The 24,282-nt window shown below is 40.9% G+C and overlaps 1 protein-coding gene across 7 annotated transcripts in view; it reads left to right on the top strand.

The window, feature by feature from the left end:
• Positions 1–23,431, top strand: part of LOC108711800 (lysine-specific demethylase 4B) — a 451,885-nt gene extending 428,454 nt beyond the window's left edge. For all 7 annotated transcript variants that reach the window (XM_041591519.1, XM_041591530.1, XM_041591528.1 and 4 more), the window contains one exon: positions 22,204–23,431. In XM_041591519.1, the coding sequence (XP_041447453.1) occupies positions 22,204–22,362 (159 nt within the window). In that variant the 3' untranslated portion in view covers positions 22,363–23,431. The remainder of the gene's footprint in view (positions 1–22,203) is intronic.
• The last annotated feature ends 851 nt before the right edge of the window (positions 23,432–24,282 follow it).

Raw genomic sequence — 24,282 nt, 5'->3', positions numbered from 1 at the left:
TTCCCTATTGACTTCAATGAGAAAATGTAAACAGCTGTAATTCTCCACAGTATTAAAGCTAGAGCTCTCCCAAACTTGGCACCGTGGGTCACTGGGTGACTCGGCTAAAATTTACCTAAAGTGGGCGGAGTCTACAACAGCCAATCAAATTTCAGCCATTCAAATAAATAGGAAAATGTTAAACTGCTGCCGCTCTTAGACGGTTAATGGCAGGGTCCTCAAACTTGGCACAGTTGGTCACTGGGGGACTGGGATTAAAATTAAGAAAAGTGGGTGGAGCCAAAACCAACCAATCAGATTTCTTTGATTGATTTTAATGAGAACAATTAAGAAGGCTGCCATTCTCTCAGTATTGATGTCAGGGACCTTGAATATCACAAATGTGGTCGCTGGGGGTTTCCACTTCAAGTTTAGAAAAAGTGGGCGGAGCCACCAACAACCAATCGAATTTCATTCATTGATTTTCACTAGAAAAAATAAAAATGCTGCCATTTTTACACAATAAATGACAGCATTCCCAAACTTTGGAATGTTAGTCACTGAGTGACTGTGGTTCATAATTAGGAAAAAAAGGGGCGGGGCAACAACAACCAATCAGATTTCAGCCATTGACCTTAAAGAAAAATGATCAACTGCTGCTATTATCACAGTTTAAATGCTAGGTGTACCAAACTTGACTCAATTACTCACTGGGTGACTGCGGTCAAAATTTAGGAAAAGTGAGTGGAGCCAAAAAACAGCCAATCAGTTTTCACCTCTTGACTTTAATGTAAAATTTTGTATTACCGCCGTTCTCACAGTTTTAAAACCGGAGGCCCCAAACTTGGCACTGACCATGACTAGGTAACTGGGGTTAAAATTCAGAAAACTGGGCGGAGCTTAAGACAGCCAATCACATTTTACCAAACGCTATTCAATGGGAATATTTAAATTCCTGTCAATCTTACACTGTTAATGTAAGAGTGCTCAAACTTGGTCCATTTGGTGAAGGGGTGACTGGGATGCAAATTTTTAAAAGTGGGCGGAGCCAAAAATAGCCAGTTTGTTTGAATGGATTTCAATGGTAAAATTGGATTGGCTTTAAATTTCACCGTTTTAATCCGGATTCTACCCACTTTGTGTACTCTCTAGGCACCGGGGGCGACTGGGCAAGACACCTATAGCGTTTCATAGCCAACATCCCGTGGTTTCTTCAGAAACGACACCCTCTAGTTATTATTATTAGCGCCCCCCGGTTTTCTAAACGCTACTCCTCCTACAGTTTTAGGGGTACAAGCGCCAAACTTTCCACACCTATTCGCCTTATAGCAAAGTACGTTGCTTGTGCTTTAGTAAGCGATCCCACCCACTGCGCCCCGTGCGGCGGACCACCGAATACGCCTTTTTTCGTATTGACTTTGACAGGGAAAATTTTCAAATCGCTGCCGCTCGTACAGTTTTGAAGCTACACTCCCCAAACTCGGACCGCATATTGTTGGTGCCACCCCGAATAAAAATATGTATTTTGGGGGGCACCCCAAAGTGGGCGGAGCTACCAACAGCCAATGAAATTTTAGCAATTTTCTAAACACTACTCCTCCCAGAGGTTTAGGAGTACAATTATGAAACTTTGCACACTTGTTGGGCTCATACCCAAATAGGTTGCTTGTGCTCTGTTAAGCAATCCCACCCTCCGTGGCCCTGTGGCGGCCCCCCAAAGACCCCATTTTTTCCCATAGACTTTCATTGGAAAATTTGAAACTTTTGCCACTCGTACAGCATTAAAGTTACACTCACCAAACTTGGGTCACTTAGTCATGGGGTCAACCTGAAAAGTTCTGTCACATTTTGGGGACTCCAAAAAGTGGGCGGAGCAACAAACAGCCAATCAGATTTTCCCTATTGACTTCAATGAGAAAATGTCAAACACTGTCATTCCCACAGTGTTAAAGCCAGAGACCCCAAACTTGGCACCATGGGTCACTGGGGTTAGAATTTGGAAAAGTGGGCGGAGTCTACCACAGCCAATCAAATATTAGCCATTTGTTTCAATGGGAAAAGTTAAAACTGTCGCCGCTCTTAGATTGTTCATGGGAGGGTCCTCAAACTTGGCACAGTTGGTCACTGGAGGACCGGGATCAAAATCTGGAAAAGTGGGTGGAGCCAAAAACAACCAATCAGATTTCTTTGATGATTTCAATGGGAAAAATTAAAATTGCTGCCATTTGCACATTATTGCTGTCATGGACCTCGAATATCACAAATGTGGTCACTGGGTGTTTGCACTTCAAAGTTAGGAAAAGTGGGTGGAGCCACCAACAACCAATCAAATGTCATTCATTGATTTTCAAGAGAAAAACATAAAACTGCTGCCATTTTTACAGGTTTAATGTCATGATTCCGAAACCTTAAAGTGTTAGTCACTTGGTGACTCTGGTTCAGAATTAGGAAAAAAAGGGGGCGGGGCAACAACAGCCAATCGGACTTCAGCCATTGACCTTAATGAAAAATGCCAAATTGCTGCTATTATTATGGCGTCCATGCCAAGTGTCCCAAACTCAGCACAATTACTCACTGGGTGACTGTGGTCAAAATTTAGGAAAAGTGGGCGGAGCCAATAACAGCCAATCAGATTTTACCTATTGACTTCAATGTAAAAGTTTCAAATACTACCATTCTCACAGTTTTAAAGCCAGAGGCCCCAAACTTGGTACAGACCATGACTGGGTGACTGGGGTTAAAATTCGGAAAACTGGGTGGAGCTTAAAACAGCCAATCAACTGTTACCTATTGCTAATCAATGTCAATATATAAGTTGCTGTCATTCTTTCACAGTTAATGGCAGGGACATCAAACTTGGCACAGTCGGTCACAGGGGGACTGGGATTCAGATTTTAAAAGTGGGTGGAGCCAAAAACAGCCAATCAGGTTTTTTGGATTGATTTTAATGGTACAATTTGATCTGCTTCCATTTTCACCGTTTTAAACCAGATTCGACCAACTTTGTGTACTCTCTATGCACCAGGGGCGACTGGCCCCAACACCTCTTGCGTTTCAAAGCCAACATCTTGTGGTTTCTTCAGAAACGACACCATCTAGTTATTATTAGCGCCCCCCGGTTTTCTAAACGCTACTCCTCCTACAGTTTTAGGGCTACAAGCGCCAAACTTTCCACACCTATTCGCCTTATAGCAAAGTACGTTGCTTGTGCTTTAGTAAGCGATCCCACCCACTGCGCCCGTGCAGCGGACCACCGAAGACGCCTTTTTTCGTATTGACTTTGACAGGGAAAATATTCAAATCGCTGCCGCTCGTACAGTTTTGAAGCTACACTCCCCAAACTCGGACCGCATATTGTTGGTGCCACCCCGAATAAAAATATGTATTTTTGGGGGGCACCCCAAAGTGGGCGGAGCTACCAACAGCCAATGAAATTTTAGCAATTTTCTAAACACTACTCCTCCCAGAGTTTTAGGAGTACAATTATGAAACTTTGCACACTTGTTGGGCTCATACCCGAATAGGTTGCTTGTGCTCTGTTAAGCAATCCCACCCTCCGTGGCCCTGTGGCGGCCCCCCAAATACCCCATTTTTTCCCATAGACTTTCATTGGAAAATGTGAAACTTTTGCCACTCGTACAGCATTAAAGTTACACTCACCAAACTTGGGTCACTTAGTCATGGGGTCAACCTGAAAAGTTCTGTCACATTTTGGGGACCACAAAAAGTGGGCGGAGCAACAAACAGCCAATCAGATTTTCCCTATTGACTTCAATGAGAAAATGTTATACACTGTCATTCCCACAGTGTTAAAACCAGAGACCCAAAACTTGGTACAGACCATGACTGGGTGACTGGGGTTAAAATTCGGAAAACTGGGTGGAGCTTAAAACAGCCAATCAACTGTTACCTATTGCTAATCAATGTCAATATATAAGTTGCTGTCATTCTTTCACAGTTAATGGCAGGGACATCAAACTTGGCACAGTCGGTCACAGGGGGACTGGGATTCAAATTTTAAAAGTGGGTGGAGCCAAAAACAGCCATTCAGGTTTTTTGATTGATTTTAATGGTACAATTTGATCTGCTTCAATTTTCACCGTTTTAAACCAGATTCTACCAACTTTGTGTACTCTCTATGCACCAGGGGCGACTGGCCCCAACACCTCTTGCGTTTCAAAGCCAACATCTTGTGGTTTCTGCAGAAACGACTCCATCTAGTTCTTATTATTATGAAACAATTATGAAACTTTGCACACTTGTTCGGCTCATACCCGAATAGGTTGCTTGTGCTCTGTTAAGCAATCCCACCCTCCGTGGCCCTGTGGCGGCCCCCCAAAGACCCCATTTTTTACCATAGACTTTCATTGGAAAATTTGAAACTTTTGCCACTCGCACAGCATTAAAGTTACACTCACCAAACTTGGGTCACTTAGTCATGGGGTCAACCTGAAAAGTTCTGTCATATTTTGGGACTCCAAAAAGTGGGCGGAGCAACAAACAGCCAATCAGATTTTCCCTATTGACTTCAATGAGAAAATGTCAAACACTGTCATTCCCACAGTGTTAAAGCCAGAGACCCAAAACTTGGCACCATGGGTCACTGGGGTTAGAATTTTGAAAAGTGGGTGGAGTCTACCACAGCCAATCAAATATTAGCCATTTGTTTCAATGGGAAAAGTTAAAACTGTCGCCGCTCTTAGACTGTTAATGGGAGGGTCCTCAAACTTGGCACAGTTGGTCACTGGAGGACCGGGATCAAAATTTGGAAAAGTGGGTGGAGCCAAAAACAACCAATCAGATTTCTTTGATGATTTAAATGGGAAAAATTAAAATTGCTGCCATTTGCACGTTATTGATGTCATGGACCTCGAATATCACAAATGTGATCACTGGGTGTTTGCACTTCAAAGTTAGGAAAAGTGGGTGGAGCCACAAACAACCAATCAAATGTCATTCATTCATTTTCAATAGAAAAACATAAAATTGCTGCCATTTTTACATGTTAAATGTCATGATTCCGAAACCTTAAAGTGTTAGTCACTTGGTGACTCTGGTTCAGAATTAGGAAAAAAAGGGGGCGGGGCAACAACAGCCAATCGGATTTTAGCCATTGACCTTAATGAAAAACGCCAAATTGCTGCTATTATGGCGTAAATGCCAAGTGTCCCAAACTCAGCACAATTACTCACTGGGTGACTGTGGTCAAAATTTAGGGAAAGTGGGCGGAGCCAATAACAGCCAATCAGATTTTACCTATTGACTTCAATGTAAAAGTTTCAAATGCTGCCATTCTCACAGTTTTAAAGCCAGAGGCCCCAAACTTGGTACAGACCATGCCTGGGTGACTGGGGTGAAAATTCGGAAAACTGGGTGGAGCTTAAAACAGCCAATCAAATTTTACCTATTGCTAATCAATGTCAATATATAAGTTGCTGCCATTCTTTCACAGTTAATGGCAGGGACATCAAACTTGGCACAGTCGCTCACAGGGGGACTGGGATTCAAATTTTAAAAGTGGGTGGAGCCAAAAACAGCCAATCAGGTTTTTTGATTTATTTTAATGGTACAATTTGATCTGCTTCAATTTTCACCGTTTTAAACCAGATTCTACCAACTTTGTGTACTCTCTATGCACCAGGGGCGACTGGCCCCAACACCTCTTGCGTTTCAAAGCCAACATCTGGTGGTTTCTTCAGAAACGACACCATCTAGTTATTATTATTATTAGCGCCACCCGGTTTTCTAAACGCTACTCCTCCTACAGTTTTAGGGGTACATGTGCCAAACTTTCCACACCTATTCGCCTTATAGCAAAGTACGTTGCTTGTGCTTTAGTAAGCGATCCCACCCACTGCGCCCGTGCGGCGGACCACCGAAGACGCCTTTTTTCGTATTGACTTTGACAGGGAAATTTTTCAAAACGCTGCCGCTCGTACAGTTTTGAAGCTACACTCCCCAAACTCGGACCGCATATTGTTGGTGCCACCCCGAATAAAAATATGTATTTTGGGGGGGCACCCCAAAGTGGGCGGAGCTACCAACAGCCAATGAAATTTTAGCAATTTTCTAAACGCTACTCCTCCCAGAGTTTTAGGAGTACAATTATGAAACTTTGCACACTTGTTCGGCTCATACCCGAATAGGTTGCTTGTGCTCTGTAAGCAATCCCACCCTCCGTGGCCCTGTGGCAGCCCCCCAAAGACCCCATTTTTTCCCATAGACTTTCATGGGAAAATTGAAACTTTTGCCAGTCGTACAGCATTAAAGTTACACTCACCAAACTTGGGTCACTTAGTCATGGGGTCAACCTGAAAAGTTCTGTCACATTTTGGGGACTCCAAAAAGTGGGCGGAGCAACAAACAGCCAATCAGATTTTCCCTATTGACTTCAATGAGAAAATGTCAAACACTGTCATTCCCACAGTGTTAAAGCCAGAGACTCGAAACTTGGCACCATGGGTCACTGGGGTTACAATTTGGAAAAGTGGGCGGAGTCTACCACAGCCAATCAAATATTAGCCATTTGTTTCAATGGGAAAAGTTAAAACTGTCGCCGCTCTTAGATTGTTCATGGGGGGGTCCTCAAACTTGGCACAGTTGGTCACTGGAGGACCGGGATCAAAATCGGGAAAAGTGGGTGGAGCCAAAAACAACCAATCAGATTTCTTTGATGATTTAAATGGGAAAAATTAAAATTGCTGCCATTTGCACGTTATTGATGTCATGGACCTCGAATATCACAAATGTGGTCACTGGGTGTTTGCACTTCAAAGTTAGGAAAAGTGGGTGGAGCCACCAACAACCAATCAAATGTCATTCATTGATTTTCAAGAGAAAAACATAAAACTGCTGCCATTTTTACAGGTTTAATGTCATGATTCCGAAACCTTAAAGTGTTAGTCACTTGGTGACTCTGGTTCAGAATTAGGAAAAAAAGGGGGCGGGGCAACAACAGCCAATCGGACTTCAGCCATTGACCTTAATGAAAAACGCCAAATTGCTGCTATTATTATGGCATCCATGCCAAGTGTCCCAAACTCAGCACAATTACTCACTGGGTGACTGTGGTAAAAATTTAGGAAAAGTGGGCGGAGCCAATAACAGCCAATCAGATTTTACCTATTGACTTCAATGTAAAAGTTTCAAATACTACCATTCTCACAGTTTTAAAGCCAGAGGCCCCAAACTTGGTACAGACCATGACTGGGTGACTGGGGTTAAAATTCGGAAAACTGGGTGGAGCTTAAAACAGCCAATCAAATGTTACCTATTGCTAATCAATGTCAATATATAAGTTGCTGCCATTCTTTCACAGTTAATGGCAGGGACATCAAACTTGGCACAGTCGGTCACAGGGGGACAGGGATTCAAATTTTAAAAGTGGGTGGTGATTGATTTGATTTTAAGGGTACAATTTGATCTGCTTCAATTTTCACCATTTTAAACCAGATTCTACCAACTTTGTGTACTCTCTATGCACCAGGGGCGACTGGCCCCAACACCTCTTGCGTTTCAAAGCCAACATCTTGTGGTTTCTTCAGAAACGACACCGTCTAGTTTTTATTGTTAGCCAATATAGGTATCACTTCTACAATACTTTATTGTCGTATGCTAGTAGGGATAAGAGAGTTTGGTCTGCTTTTTTGGGAGACAGCTCTTCTACTTGGTTGAGCAGGAGTATTTTTGGGTCTAGTGGGATTGATATGTCTAATCTACCTCGGATCTTTTGTCTGACCGTAGACCAGAATCTCTGAGCAAAGGGACATATCCATGTCATCTAGCTGAAGATTGCTGGGTTCCCTTGACACCTGGGACAGTTTTCACTTATACAGGTTTAGCTTCTGTAGTCGTCTTGGAGTGAGGTAAATACGATGCAGAAATTTAAACTGAGTCAGTTTATATCTGGAGCATATTAGTCCCTGGGTTGTGGTTTCCAGGATCTCCTTCCAAACTTCCATTGTAATATCAGGGATATCACTGTGCCATTTGTTATGTAGCTTGCTCAGCACTGGGATCGCTGCTATTATCATACAGTTATAAAATTTAGTTTTTTTCAGGTCCGGGTTGTGTATCCATGTCTCATGTCTCAGGGGTTGTAGGTTGATGTTTGTGGTGGGGAATTGGGAATTCATGGCATGTTGGAGTTGGATATACCTGAACAGCATATTATTTGGGAGGGAACATTTTTGCTTAAAGGACCAGTAACATCAAAAAAATTTTTACAAAAAATTCTTTAGTATACAACGAAAAATAAACACCTAGACAAATTAAACTTGTAAATTGCAAAGCCTTTATTTAGAAATAACTTACTTCCTGTCCTCTTCAAAACAGGTGATACGGCGACCAACCATCCTGCAGTGCTCGATTTCTCCTCCCTGGCTATTCTAGTGACAGCTGTGAAGGAGGCTGAGGCTCCACTTTTGAGTGTTGGCTGGTGGAGCAGGGTTTGTAGTGGGGTTCCCGATGTGCCCCGAGCCTGCCAGTGCCTTAGTGCACCTCACCTTCCCCGCTGCCTCCCACTCTGCTGCTGCTGAAGCTGATGTTGCGCTTCTGCGGGCCCTACATCTGCTCCCCAAAAAGACAGATATCGATGTGGTGGGAGAAGAGGACGAGACACGAGCAGAGGAAAAAGTGGATGGAGAGCTGCAGATGCCCCGCTCCCCGCACTGCTCCTGTTGCCTGTGCCTGTCGCTGGGGAGCTGCGATCACTAGTCATCAGCGCAGTTGCTATGAACACAGGTGCTACATGGAACTGAATTGCACCTACACCAGAGGTAGACGCCTGCCTTTCTTTCAGGGATGCTAACCACGCCACGCTAACCCCCCTGCAGCACCTGCCGCCCATATCCACATATTCCCCTCCGTCCACGGGGGAAGTTACTGCCTGAGGGAAGAGCCAAGTACATACAGGTCACAGTCCAGTAGTGGGTAAGATCTCGATCTCGCTGAGGGTCAGGCGCTTCTTTGGCCTCTGCAGGATGAACATGGTGATCGTGGTCTTTAGCAGAGGAGCAGTGCGGGGAGCGGGGTATCAGCAGCATCAGCAGCTCCCCATCCTCTTTTTCCTCTGCCCGTGTCTCGTCCTCTTCTCCCACCACATTGATGTCAGTCTTTTTGGGGAGCAGATGTAGGGCCCGCAGCAGCGCAACATCAGCGTCAGCAGCAGCAGAGCAGAGTGGGAGGCAGCAGGGAAGGTGAGGTGCACTCAGGCACTGGCAGGCTCGGGGCACATCGGGAACCCCACTACAAACCCTGCTCCACCAGCCAACACTCGAGAGTGGAGCCTCAGCCTCCTTCACAGCTAGAATAGCCAGGGAGGAGAAATCAAGCACTGCAGGATGGATGGTCGCTGTATCGCCTGTTTTGAAGAGGACAGGAAGTGAAGTTTCGGTAAGTTGTTTCTAAATAAAGGCTTTGCAATTTACAAGTTTAATTTGTCAAGGTGTTTATTTTTCGTTGTATACTAACGAATTTTTTGTAAAATTTTTTTGATGTTACTGGTCCTTTAAGTTCGGGAAAGTTCGTTTGCCATCCTCTACTATGTCCGACATTGTCCTGGGGAAAAGGTTTTGTGCAAATTTCCAGACCTGTACTGTGGCCCACAGGTATGCCCATTCAACCAAGTCAAAGGCCTTTTCGTTGTCTAGTGCTGCAATTACCCTGGCCCCCGGGGTTGTCATACCTGATAGAGAGATTTGTGTACAGTCTCCTGATATTAATATCTGTTGCTCTCCCTGGCATGAATCCGGCTTGATCGGGGGATATAACCTCTAGGAGGTACATGTTCAGGCAGGTGCCAAGGACTTTGGCTAGGATTTTTTTAGCCGTCTTTCTCAAGTCAAGTCAAGTCAAGTGGATTTTATTGTCATTTCAGCCATATACAGTAAATAAAGTACATAGTAGAAACGAAATAACGTTCCTCCAGAACCCCCCCCCCCCCCCGTGCTATACAACAACTCTAGTACACGGGCATGCTGGGCAAAGTGGACATTTCAGTTCCTTATGAATATATTCAGTTCAGTCCTTGGGAGTTGAGATACCTGATGGCTTGTGGAAATAGACTGTTTCGCATTCTGGAAGTCAGCGCTCGGATACTGCGGTATCTTTTACAGGATGGCAAGAGGATAAAGAGATCATGTGCTGGGTGGGTGCTATCCCTGACAATGCTGGTAGCTTTCTGGAGACACCGGGCGTGGTAAATATCCATAATGGCAGGAAGTGAGACCCCAATGATCTTTTCCGCTGTCCTCACACCCACTGCAGGATCTTGCAATCTGATACAGAGCAGTTTCCATACCAGGTAGTGATATAGCTGCATAAAATGCTTTCAATAGACCCTCTGTAGAAGATAGTGAGAATGGGTGATGGAAGGTGGGCTTTTTTCAGCTTTCGCAGAAAGTAGAGACACTGCTGTGCTTTCTTCACTATAGAGCTCGTGTTAAGGGACCAGGAGAGGTTCTCTGCCAGATGTACCCCAAGGAATTTTGTGCTCTTGACAATTTCCACCGGAGATCCGCCAATGTACAGTGGAGAATGATCCCCACGTGTTCTCCTGAAGTCAACAACTATTTCCTTTGTTTTGTTTGGATTCATAGACAGGTTATTGACTTTGCACCAGTCCGTTAGCCATTTCACCTCTTGTCTATATGCTGACTCGTTGTTCTTGCTGATGAGACCTACTACGTTTGTATCATCAGCGAACTTGATGATGTGATTGGATCCATGACTTGCCACACAGTCATGAGTCAGCAGTGTGAACAGCAGTGGACTAAGCACACAACCTTTGGGAGCTCCCGTGCTCAGTGTGATGGTACTGGAGGTGTTTTTTCCCATTCGGACTACCTGAGGTCTCTTGGTCAGGAAGTCCAGGATCCAGTTGCAGATAGAGATGTTCAGGCCCAGCATGCTCAGCTTAACACTCAAGTGCTGAGGAATGATTGTATTGAATGCTGAGCTGAAGTCTATGAACAGCATATGTGTCTTTATTGCCTAGTGACATGTGCAGGGTAGTGGCGATGGCATCGTCCGTTGAGCAATTGGAATGGCAGGCGAATTACAGTGGATCCAGAGATGGCGAGAGCAGGCCTTTGATGTGCCTCATGACCAGCCTCTCAAAGCACTTCATTATGGTGGATGTTAGTGCGATAGGACCATAGTAATTTAGGCAGGACACGTGGGACTTCTTTGGCACAGGAATGATGATGGACTCCTTGAAGCACCTCGGAACAACAGCGGTGCTCAGGGAGATGTTGAAGATGTTGGTGAGAACATCTGCCAGCTGGTCTGCACATTCTTCTGGTCCAGAAGCCTTACGTGGGTTGACTCTGCGGTTCCACACATCAGACTTGGTTAGACATAACACCTAGCACTCATAGATTGTGGTAAGCTTCTGCCCTCAAGTGCCTCATTAAAAAGTTTGGTCAGTATGGGGGTAAGTTGTTTAGCATATTTTTTTGTACCACTCAATTGGTATTCCGTCTCTTCCTGTAGTCGGATTTAAATAAAATAAATCACACTGATCTGATTCATCAGTCTTCCAGATCCAGCATTCCAAGATGTTATTTCTAAAATTTTATCTAAAGTCTTGATGCAGGAAAGAGAGATCTGGGTTTCTACGGAGCTGGACCAGTTTTTCATTGGGGCACATTCTCTATAGCCTAGATTGAACCTGAATGTGGAACTATTTGCTTATAGTTTTTTTGGGGATATAATTGATAGATAGTATGCTACTTCATCTGAATATTTTTATGTTAATTAATATCTATTCATGAATCCACTACAAATTAAACTCACACATGATCAAAATTAAGTTAACAGCTTGTACAAGATGAGCTTTCAATCTTACAGGTTTGCATACCTCCAAACTGTCCCATTTTGAGCGGGACAGTCCCGCTTTTGACAGCTTAACCCGCAGTCACGGCTTGTTACTGAAATGTCTTGAATTTCTCTTTGATCTCCTGCACTGGGAGAACTCACAGCTTAAAGGGGAATTCACCTTCATTAGCAAAACTGTAATAACTGAAAAAAAACCCACAGAAATGTGTTGAATCTTTCATTACCTGCCAAATTTGAACACAGTAATTAGGTGGTGTGGCCACACAATGGGTGTAGTCAACTTTTTGTCCCCCTTTCTATTTCCAAAATGTTGGAAGGCATGGGTTTGTACAGTTAGTCTATAAATGGTTAAAGCAATAAGGGTTTATGTAATAGCAGTGCAGTCTGGGCTATCACGTTTTTGTGGATTCTTCAACTTCTAAAGGGAGTCCTGACTCCAACCAAGGAGCTCAAATTGCCTGACATTTATATTATAGAATGGCCAATTCTAAGCAACTTTTCAAATGGTTTTTTATTATCTTTTTTTATAGTTTTTGAATTATTTGCCTTCCTCTTCTGACTCTTTCTAGGTTTTAAATGGGGATCACCGACCCCATCTAAAAAACAAATGCTCTGTAAGACTACAAATTATTTTATTGCTACTTTTTATTATTCATATTTATATTCAGGCCCTCTCCTATTCATATTCCAATCTCTTATTCAGTGTCGGACTGGCCCACTGGGATACCAGGAAAACTCCCAGTGTCTGTGGCTCCTCATGCTGCTAAACATTTGGCTTATTTCATGGCCATTCCCTATTTCTATGAGAAAGAGGCTAAAAAGGTGGAATAATAGATTATAGTATGTAAAGAAAATAGACTAGGGGAATAGAGGTTGAATGAGGAGAGGAAGAATAATAGTACTGAGAGTGGGCCCCTGGTCCAAGATTTTTTGGTTGGCCCCTGGTCTAAGGTTTTAGGGTGGGCCCCTGGTGTCCCAGTCCGACACTGCTTTTATTCAAATCAGTGCATGATTGAACTGATAATATGGACCTGAGCAACTGGATTCCTAAAATTGCAAACTGGAGAGCTGCTGAATAAAAATTGTAACAACTTAAAAACCACAAATAATAAAAAATGGAAACCAAATGCAAATTTTCTCAGAATCGCACTCTCCACATCATACTAGCAGTTAAGTGAGCAACCCCTTTAACTACTTTGTGACCCGTTTGTAATCTCGTTGAGAATAAATAGAGTTGTGTAGGATCTTATGTTGAATTAGTATTTGTCTGGTCGAGATAAGGCCTTCTCCAATTTATTCCGGCATAAATCAGGAGCCCTGGACTTCTGTTCCTGAGTGAGACATTAAATGGTTTTAGATTACTGACCATTAGATGTTTTTTTTCTGCAAACTAGTTTGGCATTGTTAGGTTTGAAAAGGATATCTTCTAGAAGAGATTTGGAATTACTGGAGAACTGATTGGATGTTGTGTACATTGGTTAGTTAGGGTTAATTAAGAGGTCCCCTAGGTATGTAATCATATGTGTATGGCAATTAAAGAAGTTTCTCCAACGTAGATTAAAGTTCATCCCTTCAAAGTAATTCCCAGCACATATACAGATAAAGTTTAGCACTTTCCATAAGTTGTCTGGATACAACAAGCTACTACATTTGATACAATAGCCACAGGTGAGTCTAGTATCTGTATACCTAGTGGCGTAACTACAGCAAACCCCACAGGTGGGGGACTTAGCTTCCTCTGTAGGGGGTACAAAGTACAGCACTCAAATGAACATTGACATTGGCAATATGGCTATGGTATATCAAAAAGGCTCCATCCCTATCTCCCCCCCCCCATCTGAGTGGGGGTATATGGTCTATCAACATGTGGTTGATAGACCATATAGTGCTTCTATATCCGTTACTAAGAAACCTCAATGTCACTTCCTGCCTGAGTCTTTTAAATATTTGGGATGCACCTGTTATGTGTGATTAACTGCTAAGCTTGAGAAAGGACACATTGTATGCCCGAAATATTGCTGATGGATACATCACAATATGCAGGTTTTAGTATTGTGCACTTTTGTTAACTGTAAGACACTTTTTTCTATTTTTGATAATTGAGTGCTGCCTTTTTCTTGTTTGGACAATTTATATATATGTGGGAAAATCACAGAATTTCACCTAAAAGGCTGTACACCATAGAGGAATATTTACCACTATTATTGGGTGAGTGCTGCTGTATACTTGACTTTTATATTTTCCGGAATAAGCTTGCACCGCAACAAATTCTGACACACAGTGCAGTGATGTTTGGACAAACTGGAACACAACCTGGAATGCAAAGTGGAACTTTCACTTACACAGAGACAAAATCAGTGGAGATAGTTTCTGGGTTTGTGGGATCGGTAGAATTCTTGCACCAGCCGAATGTTAGTCTGAAACGCACACAATCGGAGACACTACAGAACCGCTATGTTGATCTGGAGCTGACCAGACTAATGCTGGTGGTATACCATAGAAAGCAGTGGATCCCTTGAGGTTTAAGAGTGAGTCTTCGCCCTACGCTATTTGCCAGCAATGATGAAAATTGTACACGTTATGCTCAGATTCTAAATAAGTGCTCTGTAGACATTATGGTACTTACACTTGAACACATTAAGAGAGAGCTCATTTCAGTGCAATCTGATTTAGTCAGGTTGGAGGAGATGGTGGAAGGGTGTGCAGAGGAAGAACATTTTATTAATGAAAGAGCAATTGCATCTCAAATTAGGCAGTTACCGAAAGGAAGGGGAGAAACAAAAAAGGTCTAAATTTGATAGAGACTCACAAGATTACCATATGGGACGAGTGTATAACTGGGAGACAAACAAGAGAAAAACGTATATGCACGTGGTCGCCCAGAGAATCCACATCCTAATTTGAACTATGGGGAGTCTAGGAATGATCCAAATACCGATAAAATGTCGCCTATTAAACATTTTTTAGCCAAACATACAGGGGACAAACTAAGAGGAGAGACATGCGAAGAGGAGGTGCCAGACACTGGAGGATGCAGCATGAAAATCATCAGCAAATAATATATAACATTCAGGGGTGCTTCGCCAATAAGGCGAGTTGAGGCTGTCGCCTCAGGCGGCAGCGCCCCACTAGGTACTAGGGGCGGCAAAAATGCTTCTCCTGGTACTTTAAGAGTGAATTTCCGGGGGAGGGGGGGATCGCCCCTGATAACATTTCTACCAAAAAAAACTCTCCACTAGAGGAGTCTGTTTTGCCCATGGGACTAAATTTTAGTCCAGACACCAATCCTGATCTTTTTCAATTGGCATTAATTTATACAGTTTTTTTGTGCTTGAATTGCATTTTTCTGTTAACCCTAATAAAGAGTCTGAACTTGCAGAGAATACAGATGCTCTAGATCAGGGCTGTCCAACTGGCGGCCCGCAGGCCACATGTGGCCCACAACCCCCCACTGTGTGGCCCCCCACATTAAAGTCTGCCTGTTTTGTCTGTTTACCATGTGTAAGATTTAAAAGGTATCACTACAGAGATTAACTGGCCCCTGCATTGTTTAAACCTCAAATTCAGACTGTAATCCCCTGTATTTTTCACACATGTAATCCCCCCTGAATTTTTTCACACATCTATTGTTCACACTCCTAAAGCCCTGTTCACACCTGAGACCCAGATTGAAACTGCCCACATTGTTCTCACTCCTTCCTGCAAGGGGGGAGCAATAGTTGTATTAGATACAATATATTCTACCATTGAGTTTGCATCACAATTAGCAGACCAGGATGTTTATCAATTATTACATGTTACTATTTACCATCCATTCAGAGAAGGATTGAGAAGCTTTTAGATAAAATGGTTAATGAAGGACTTATTACTGTAAACTTACAAAAATACCTAACAGTGCAAAATCCTAAAGCCCTTAAATTGTATACTTTGCAAAAAGATACACAAAGACCTGGTTTGCCCACCGGGTCGACCAATAGTCTCCTCTACTGATTCTGTTCTTAATCCAATGGCTATTATGCTGGACAAAGTCCTGGGTCCGTTGATCCAGGAAGTCCCCTCATTTGTCTTTGATACTGGACACTTTTTGTAGAAACTTAAGCCATTTGGAACAGAAATAAAAGAGGATATTCTACTGGCCACTTTTGATGTGGCTAGTCTTTACACCTCAATACCACATAGGGAGGGTGTTGAGGCTTGTGCTTGACTATTGGGAGAAAGGGCAAATTATACAGAACAACAAACGTCTTTTTTCTTGTGTGTACTGGATATAATATTTCAATGTAACTATTTCACTTTTAAAGTTCGGTTTTATCTGCAGCTGCGTGGAACCGAAATGGGGTCCAACCTCGCCCCGTCATATGCTAATGTCTTTATTGCTAAGCCTGAAAATCAGCACATTTATCACAATGTGGACTTTTCCAGACATTGTCTGGCATGATGGCGCTACATTGATGATATTTTTGTGCTATGGCGGGGTGACGTTGAGTCGCTATTGCGGTTCCACAGGGATATGCAGAAAATACATCCTTGTATCTCCTTTGCGATATTGAATGATTTTGAAAAGATTCTGTTTTTAGATGTATTAAGAAGCTCAAGAAAAGGCTCAAGGTGGTGTTGATACATCGGTATATACAAAACCGATTTTGCATTTCCACAGTAACCATCCACCTCATACTAAAAATTCAATGCCCATCAGTCAGCTAGTAAGGGTTTACAGAATAGTGAGTGATGTACAGGAAAAAGGGAGACAGCAGAATTGATGTGTAAAAAATTTCAGGAGAGGGGGTATCGAGAGTTTGTATTACAACAAGCTAAAAGGAAAGTAAGTAAAAAGAGAAAAAGAAAATTTGAAAGTAAAGGTCCCACTAAATGTCGTATTAAATAGTTTAACAAGGGGGTGGAGTGTCAAAAGGAGGTGGAGGGAGTGAAAAGAAACATCCAATGTTAAAAGGTTAAAACTTATTATCATTTGCATAAAGCCTGTGTTGTTTTGTGTCCCTATACCCAGGAGGGGAGGAAATAGATTATTAGCATTACACAAACTTGGAATGCAGTGGATCCACACTGTGTGGCCTAAAGGCCTGAACAAATATTATACCCCAGCACTGTTTATCTATCAGTAGGTATGTAGACTTGTATGAATATGGTACAGTGACCTGCATAACCCGAATTTAGAAAGAGTGAACGGGTGTAACATGCAGTGGAGGTACCATATCTTTTGTTTCAGATTGTGTAAAAGTTTATAAATTATTAACACTTTATAACTTATTGACACTATGTAATAATTTCAGAAATATTTATTTAAGATATATAGATTTGCACAATGAATTGGACACTCTTATGGACAATATTTGAATTTTACATTTTTTTGAAATGAACACAAAATAACACATGCTTTATTTATGTATCCACCACACCTCTTTTTGCTTCAACTTCAGTTCTTTTTCCCCTCCTTATTTGAGTGATGGAATCCCTTCTAATACAATAAATTGCAATTGGTCTGCATTATGACCTATATCAATAAAATGTTTCGATACCGGCAAACTCTCATTACCCAAATTAATTGAAGATTTATGCTGGGATATGCGTGACTTAACCATCTGGGTTGTCTCGCCAATGTAGCCACAAATTAAATATACTAGCACCCTATGGTCTGAACAGGGATTATGACTTGTGTCTATTTCTGTAAATAATACTTACCTCTGATATGTTTGTGCTTAGGATTTGACTCAAATAAAAGGAGACATGGTGAGGGTTAACAGTGTTGTTATATCTGTTACTAAGAAACCCCAATGTCATGTCTTGTTTAAGTCTTTTACATGTTTGGTACACACCTGTGATAAGCTTGAGAAAGGGCACAGTGCATGCCCGAAATGTTTCTGATGGATACACTGTAACATGCAGGTTGTTATATTTTGCACCTTTTGTGTACTTTAATAGTGCCATTTTTTCTTCTTTGGACATGATTTTTTATAAACAGTTAGGTCCACAAATATTTGGACAGACAACTTTTTTTTCTAATTTTGGTTCTGTACATTACCTCAATGAATTTTAAAAGAAACAACTCAGTTTTAATTCAGTGGGTTGAACAAAAAGATTTCATAGAAATGTGAGGAACTAAAGCCTTTTTTTTAAAAAAAAAACAATCACTTCATTTCAGGGGTTTAAAAGTAATTGGACCAGGGGTTCAAAAGTAAATGGACAATTGACTTAAAGGCTATTTCATGGGCAGGTGTGGGCAATTCCTTTGTTCTGTCTATCAATGAAGCAGATAAAAGCCCTGGAGTTGATTTGGGTGTGGGGGGGGGTGCTTGTATTTTGAAGATTTTGCTGTGAACAGACAACATGCGGTCAAAGGAGCTCTCCATGCAGGTGAAACAAGCCATCCTTAAGCTGCAAAAACATAAAAAACCATCAGAGAAATTGCTACAATATTAGGAGTGGCAAAATCTACAGTTTGGTACATCCAGAGAAAGAAAGCACTGGTGAACTCAGCAACGCAAAAAGACCTGGACATCCACGGAAGACAACAGTGGTGGATGATCGCAGAATCATTTCCATGGTGAAGAGAAACCGCTATACAACAGCCAAACAAGTGAACAACACTCTCCAGGAGGAAGGCATATTAATATTCAAGTCTACCATAAAGAGAAGACTGCATGAAACTAAATACAGAGGGTGCACTGCAAGGTGCAAGCCACTCAAAAGCATCAAGAATAGAAAGGCTAGATTGGACTTTGCTAAAAAAAAAAAAAAACTTTTAAAAAAAGCCAGCACAGTTCTGGAAAAACATTCTTTGGACAGATGAAATAAAGATCAACCTCTACCAGAATGATGACAATGAAGAAGCCGGAGAACAGCTCATGACCCAAAGCATACCACATCATCTGTAAAACACCAGAGGCAGTGTGATAGCTTGGGCGTGCATGGCTGCCAGTGGCACTGGGACACTAGTGTTTATCCTTGACAGGACAGAAGCAGCCAAATTAATTCTGAGGTGTTCAGAGACATACTGTCTGCTCAAATCCAGCTAAATGCAGTCAAACTAAGCCAAAGCTCCAGGCTGTAAGAGCAAATACAAAAGGGGGGTGTGTGGGAGCACCCGCATTGCTAAATAAAAATATATAGAAGTATAAGGGAAGTGCTACTGGCATATCCAAATGGGTCAGTGCACATTCCCTGGGCCCCTGTCTAAGTAATTCCGTAGATACGCAAATGCATGTGTTAACAAAGACAGGGGTTTTTAGTTACAAAGTTATGATTATAAAGTTGAAAAGCCACCACACCACGTCAAGGTACACCCCATATGGCGGTCCCTAACTTGTTAACCTACCAGTCATAGTATTGAGGATCCTGTGTCTCTCTGCATAATAGCATTAGTATAGTAAAAAGTAAAAGTCTGCTGAACCTTGGTTTCAGTCTGAGGGCTAAATCCTCCCCCACTGCTGAATTGCAGCTTTTAAGAGAGAGTGATTGCCCAAACCAACGCCCATTTTTAAAAAAATGTATAAATGTGGTGCAGTTAAAAGCATAGGGCCACTATTAATTAATAGGGGTGGGTATGGGGGATGAAAGCTAAACTTCGGACAGAAAGGCCCACAAACAAACAGCAACTGAAAGCCGCTGCAGTAAAGGCCTGGCAGAACAATAAAAAGGAGGCAACCCAGAATCTGATGATGTCCATGAGTTCAAGACTTCAGGCTGTCATTGCCAGCAAAGGGTTTTCAACTAAGTATTAGAAATGAACATTTTATTTTCAGTTTATTAATTTGTCCAATTATTTTTGAGCCCCTGAAATTAAGTGTGTTACAAAAAGTGTGAACACTGGCACCTGAGGAAGGATCAGATCTGAAACATGTAATGCTACCAAATAAGTGATCACTTGTTTGATGATACTGATTCTCCAGAGTGGTTGATTTGGATTTGTAAAGACAAGGAGGTTTGGCGGCTCCTATGCTCTGTTTGATGAGCCTGACACAGTGAGGACAAAAAGAGAGTCTTTTACCTACACCTGATTGATCTTCTTTCTCATTACCCTGCCACACTGATGTTATTTGGGCAATTTGCGCTGAATTGTAGAACAATGTACAGATCACCAATGTACACCATCTGCGGCAAGATGTTCTTGCAGGTCTTTGTAGGTGATCTTTGGGTTGTCTGCAACCATTCTCACAATCCCCCGCATATGACGCTCCTGTATTTTTTACAGCAACTGTGCCTGTGGCCTTCCATTTCCTGATTACATTCCTTACAGTTGAAACTGACAGTTTAAACCTCTGAGATATATTTTTGTAGCCTTCCCCTAAACCATGATACTGAACAATCTTTGTTTTCAGATCTTTTGAGAGTTGCCATGTTGTCACTCTTCAGAGCAGAGTTAAACAGAAGCACAACTTGCAATTGGCCACCTTAAATACCTTTTCTCGTGATTGGACATACCTGCCTATAAAGTTCAAGGCTTAACGAGCTAATCCTACCAATTTGGTTTTGCCAGTAATCAGCATTGAGCAGTTACATGCATTCAAATTAGCAAAATTACAAGGGTACCCACATTTTGCACAGCCAGTTTTTCACATTTGATTTAATTTCATACAACTGAATACTGCTTCACTAAAAATCTTCAGAAAACACCCCAGTACTCAGATATTCCTGGGAAATGAAAGACATACAACTGTTATATCTTTTTTTGTTGAAAGTGGAGTACATTATTATGTAGACTGAGAGGGGTTCCAAAACTTTTTCATATGACTGAAAAAAAAAAGTGTTTGAAAAATTGGTAGAGTGTGTACTGCTTCTTCGTAAAATATATTTTAATTTAATTTAAATATATATATTTGGAATTGGTGTGATTGTTTTCTAGAGGCTTTTCTAAATTGTTCATGTTTTTTTCATAAAATATAGTTTATTTCTAATATGTTGCTCTAAATTATAAAAAAATAGCAGAAATGGAATTACACAACCCTTCAGGTAGATTTAGAAAGCTGAGGCTGTCCTATATTCCCTAGGTAAATTAAAGGTCCCAAGAAAGTGTCCGTAAGGAATAATTGCACAAAATGTTAAAAAATCTTCCAGCATAATTCTGTTGGCAAAGTAAAGAGCACTTTTGACCATTTGTCTTATTTTACAAAATAACAAGGTCTAAATGTTTTTATTTTGTGGCAGTGAAACCTAAAATTAGTTCTTACCTTGACATCATTATATGTTATAAAACAAATCTTTGTGACCATATTTCATGGAAAACCATGTTCAACATAAGCATCTTTAAATTTATTGGGTTAAGTATGTACAAACTTTACACACTGAGAATGTTTTTGGCCCATCTTCAGGGCCGGATTTGCCCTGAGGGCACTCAAACTAATTGCCCGTGCGGCTGAGTGGCATGCCGCTCCTTAATTGATGCCGCCCTAGGCCCGGGCCTTTGAGGCCTCACTGCAAATCCAGGCCTGCCCATCTTTCCAAGATTTCCTCCAAATTGTTAATCATGTAAAGCCTCAATGCCTCAGTTTTACTTTAGGGTCACAGATTTTTTATTGGATTACGCTCATGCCTTTGAATGGGCCATTTTAGGATATGCATCTTTCGTTTCTGAGCATTGCTATTATTTTAAGATCCTTTGGTCCGGGAACATTGTGCTTTAAGATTAACCTTTGCCCATGCTTAATTTTTTTTTTGGTAGCATACAGAAAAGGTAATTTACGAATACAGTGCAGTGTGCGAAGTGCAATTTCCAGACAGACATTGCGTATACTAATAATATAATTTTGCCTAGTGGCAGTAAATGTCATTTTAAGCATCTTTCCAATATATATTGAGAAAACAATGTTATTTGTTTGTAAATTATTTTTAAATCAAAAGCATTCATTTGCTGTAACGTTCTGCACTACTGTATAAACTACCAGGGCAGAGAATAGAAAATTAACATTTGTAACTCATGCACAGTAGAATCCCCATTTTACTTTTTTCAGGGGACCAGAAAAAGTGGTGGCATTTTCTGTAGGAAATGGTAAAATCAAAGAAATGTATTGTGCATAATTTATAGGTGGGACCAGAAAAAAACAAAGTAAAATAAGGGAAAACGTAATATAAGGGGATGTAAACTGCTCAGAAAGCTGCTTAGAACTACATTTTTTTTGTTAGGCAAAATATTGTAAATAAATGTAATAATCATTTTCATTGTTGGTCCATACAAAATAATAGGAAAATGTTAAAATGTGGGTTTGTTATTTAGTAAAATAATCTAATTGATCAGAAGTTCAAATACTTTGTTTAGATGAAGACACAAACATTTATGCAGATTTATTTGTTTAAAAAAATGTAATGTGGATATTTGTTCTTGTTATGTTTATTTACTTATTACTGATATTTTCTTTATGAAAATTATTTTAGTCTCTCAGCACTGGTGCTTCCTTGGAAGATCTATCAGAGGACCAAAAGTCATGTAAACGCCCACGAGTCGCAAGTCCCAGCAACCTAGAGCAAGAGTCAAAGAGCCATGAGATTGTCGGTCCAAATCATCCACTAACACAAAGCCAGTATCCCAAGTGATGGTTTATACTGACTACACAAGCAGAAATATTTTGGAAACATAGTATCATCTACAGATATCAGACCAGCATGGCAGACAGGAGTATCTAAACCACAGGGATGTGAAGGAAATAATGCTGAATGCTACCCTGTCAATGCGTATACAATCCTCCTTGCTATAGCAGCCTTTCAATAAACGTTTATAGAAAAAAAAATCTTAAGGGAAAAATAATCTGGTTTTATACATTTCTGGCTTTAAATAAAACTCAAGCCATTTTGTAAACTTGCATACCAGGAGGAGACAGAGTAGCCAGCATTTTATTTATTATTTTTATAAAAATATATTTTTATTTGTAAATTACACAAAACTGTTCTTTGTGGTGATATGAAAGAAAATCTTATATACCTGGAGAACTTGCTGTTTGTTAATTTGTTTGTACACCTTATACCACCACAACCTAACTTCTCCTTTCACTATTCTTCTGTTGTCCTTCTTGCTTCCTTCTCTTTCTCCCTTCTATTTGTATGGTTTACATTTTTGCATGTAATCCACAAACACATATGGAACAGACCAGTATGCTCAACCAGAAAAAAATGTTTTTCATAATCCCTGCTATATTGTGGTTCACAAATTTGTGTATACACTGAGCATACAAATCAGTTGACAATTTCACAAATTTTCAATTACCCTATGCTGCTCCTAGGTTTATATTATTTTTGTAATACTGGTGATTGTTTGGATGGAATGGAATATTTTGGATATAGGAATTGGGGTGGGGGTGGGATACGTTACAGGTACTGGTCTGTCTCTGCATGTGTTCAGACTGTGGTTTACCTGTTGTCGATTTGACAGACTTGTGTTTACTAGTATTATATTGTGAATTGTAAGGAATTGCTTTCTGGAGCTTTCAAGCATATAGCATGTTTTGTATTTCCATGCAGTAAAGGGGACAAAATTATGGAAAATTGTTCTTTCTAAATCTGTCAGTTTGTCTCTTTTCATGCACTGTTATGATTTGTTCCTATAAGTAAAACCTTGTGATGTATTTTTCTGCCCTTATAAATTAAAGTTGAATATTAGAGCCTCCCATCCACTCTCTGTTTTTTTACCTAATATTCAGTTAGTTATATATTCACCCCACCATACAGAAAATGTTATACTTTATTTTATTTACAGTACATATATGTTTTTGTTATACAACTGCAATTATACAACTGCAATTCTTCTGCTGTCCTCTCTGCTCCTCAAGTGAATGACTAAAGTCGGGACAGCAAATATACTGATGAATATACATACATACATACTTTAAGATTATGTAATATTTTACCCTCAGATGAATCAGATGAAAATTGAGCGTAGGACTGGCCAGATATGGGATGACTTTGACATAGTTGGCCAGCTTAAATATATTGCAATATATGGACAAACAATCCCTGTTTTTTTGAAAGGATAAGGCATTTTTCAGTAGTAGTATGCACAAAATGTCTCTGTCTTAAATATATTGATAATGGGTTGAGTGTAGAGGACCTCTTGTATTTGTCTATATGTTAAAGGGGACCCGTCACCCAAAAAAATTATTCATAATCCTATTTTATCACATCAGTCAAGCAAAAAGAACTTTAATTACACAATATAAATTATTTGAATCTTGTTTCCTCCAGTCTGGGAATTCATAATTATAGCAAGCAGGCAGAAGCCATTTTTGGACACTGTTATTAAGACAAGCTTTGCATTATCTCAGAATCTTGTTTGTGCACCAGAATGGGGGACCTGATATCCATCCCTATGCACTGGCTACACAATTAAACAGTGAAGAGAACGGGGAGATGTGGGGAGAGCAGTGACATCTAGGAAGTGCTGAATGGAAAGTGAAAGTAATTGTCTGCTCTGTCTCTATGCCCAGGAGGAGGGCAAGACAGCTGAGATGTTTAATGCTTTAA

The sequence above is a fragment of the Xenopus laevis genome, chromosome 1L, assembly GCF_017654675.1.
Source record: "Xenopus laevis strain J_2021 chromosome 1L, Xenopus_laevis_v10.1, whole genome shotgun sequence".
Classification (NCBI taxonomy): Eukaryota; Metazoa; Chordata; class Amphibia; order Anura; family Pipidae; genus Xenopus; species Xenopus laevis.
The sequence above is the reverse complement of the archived record's forward strand: the minus strand, read 5'-3'. Positions and strand labels throughout refer to the sequence as shown.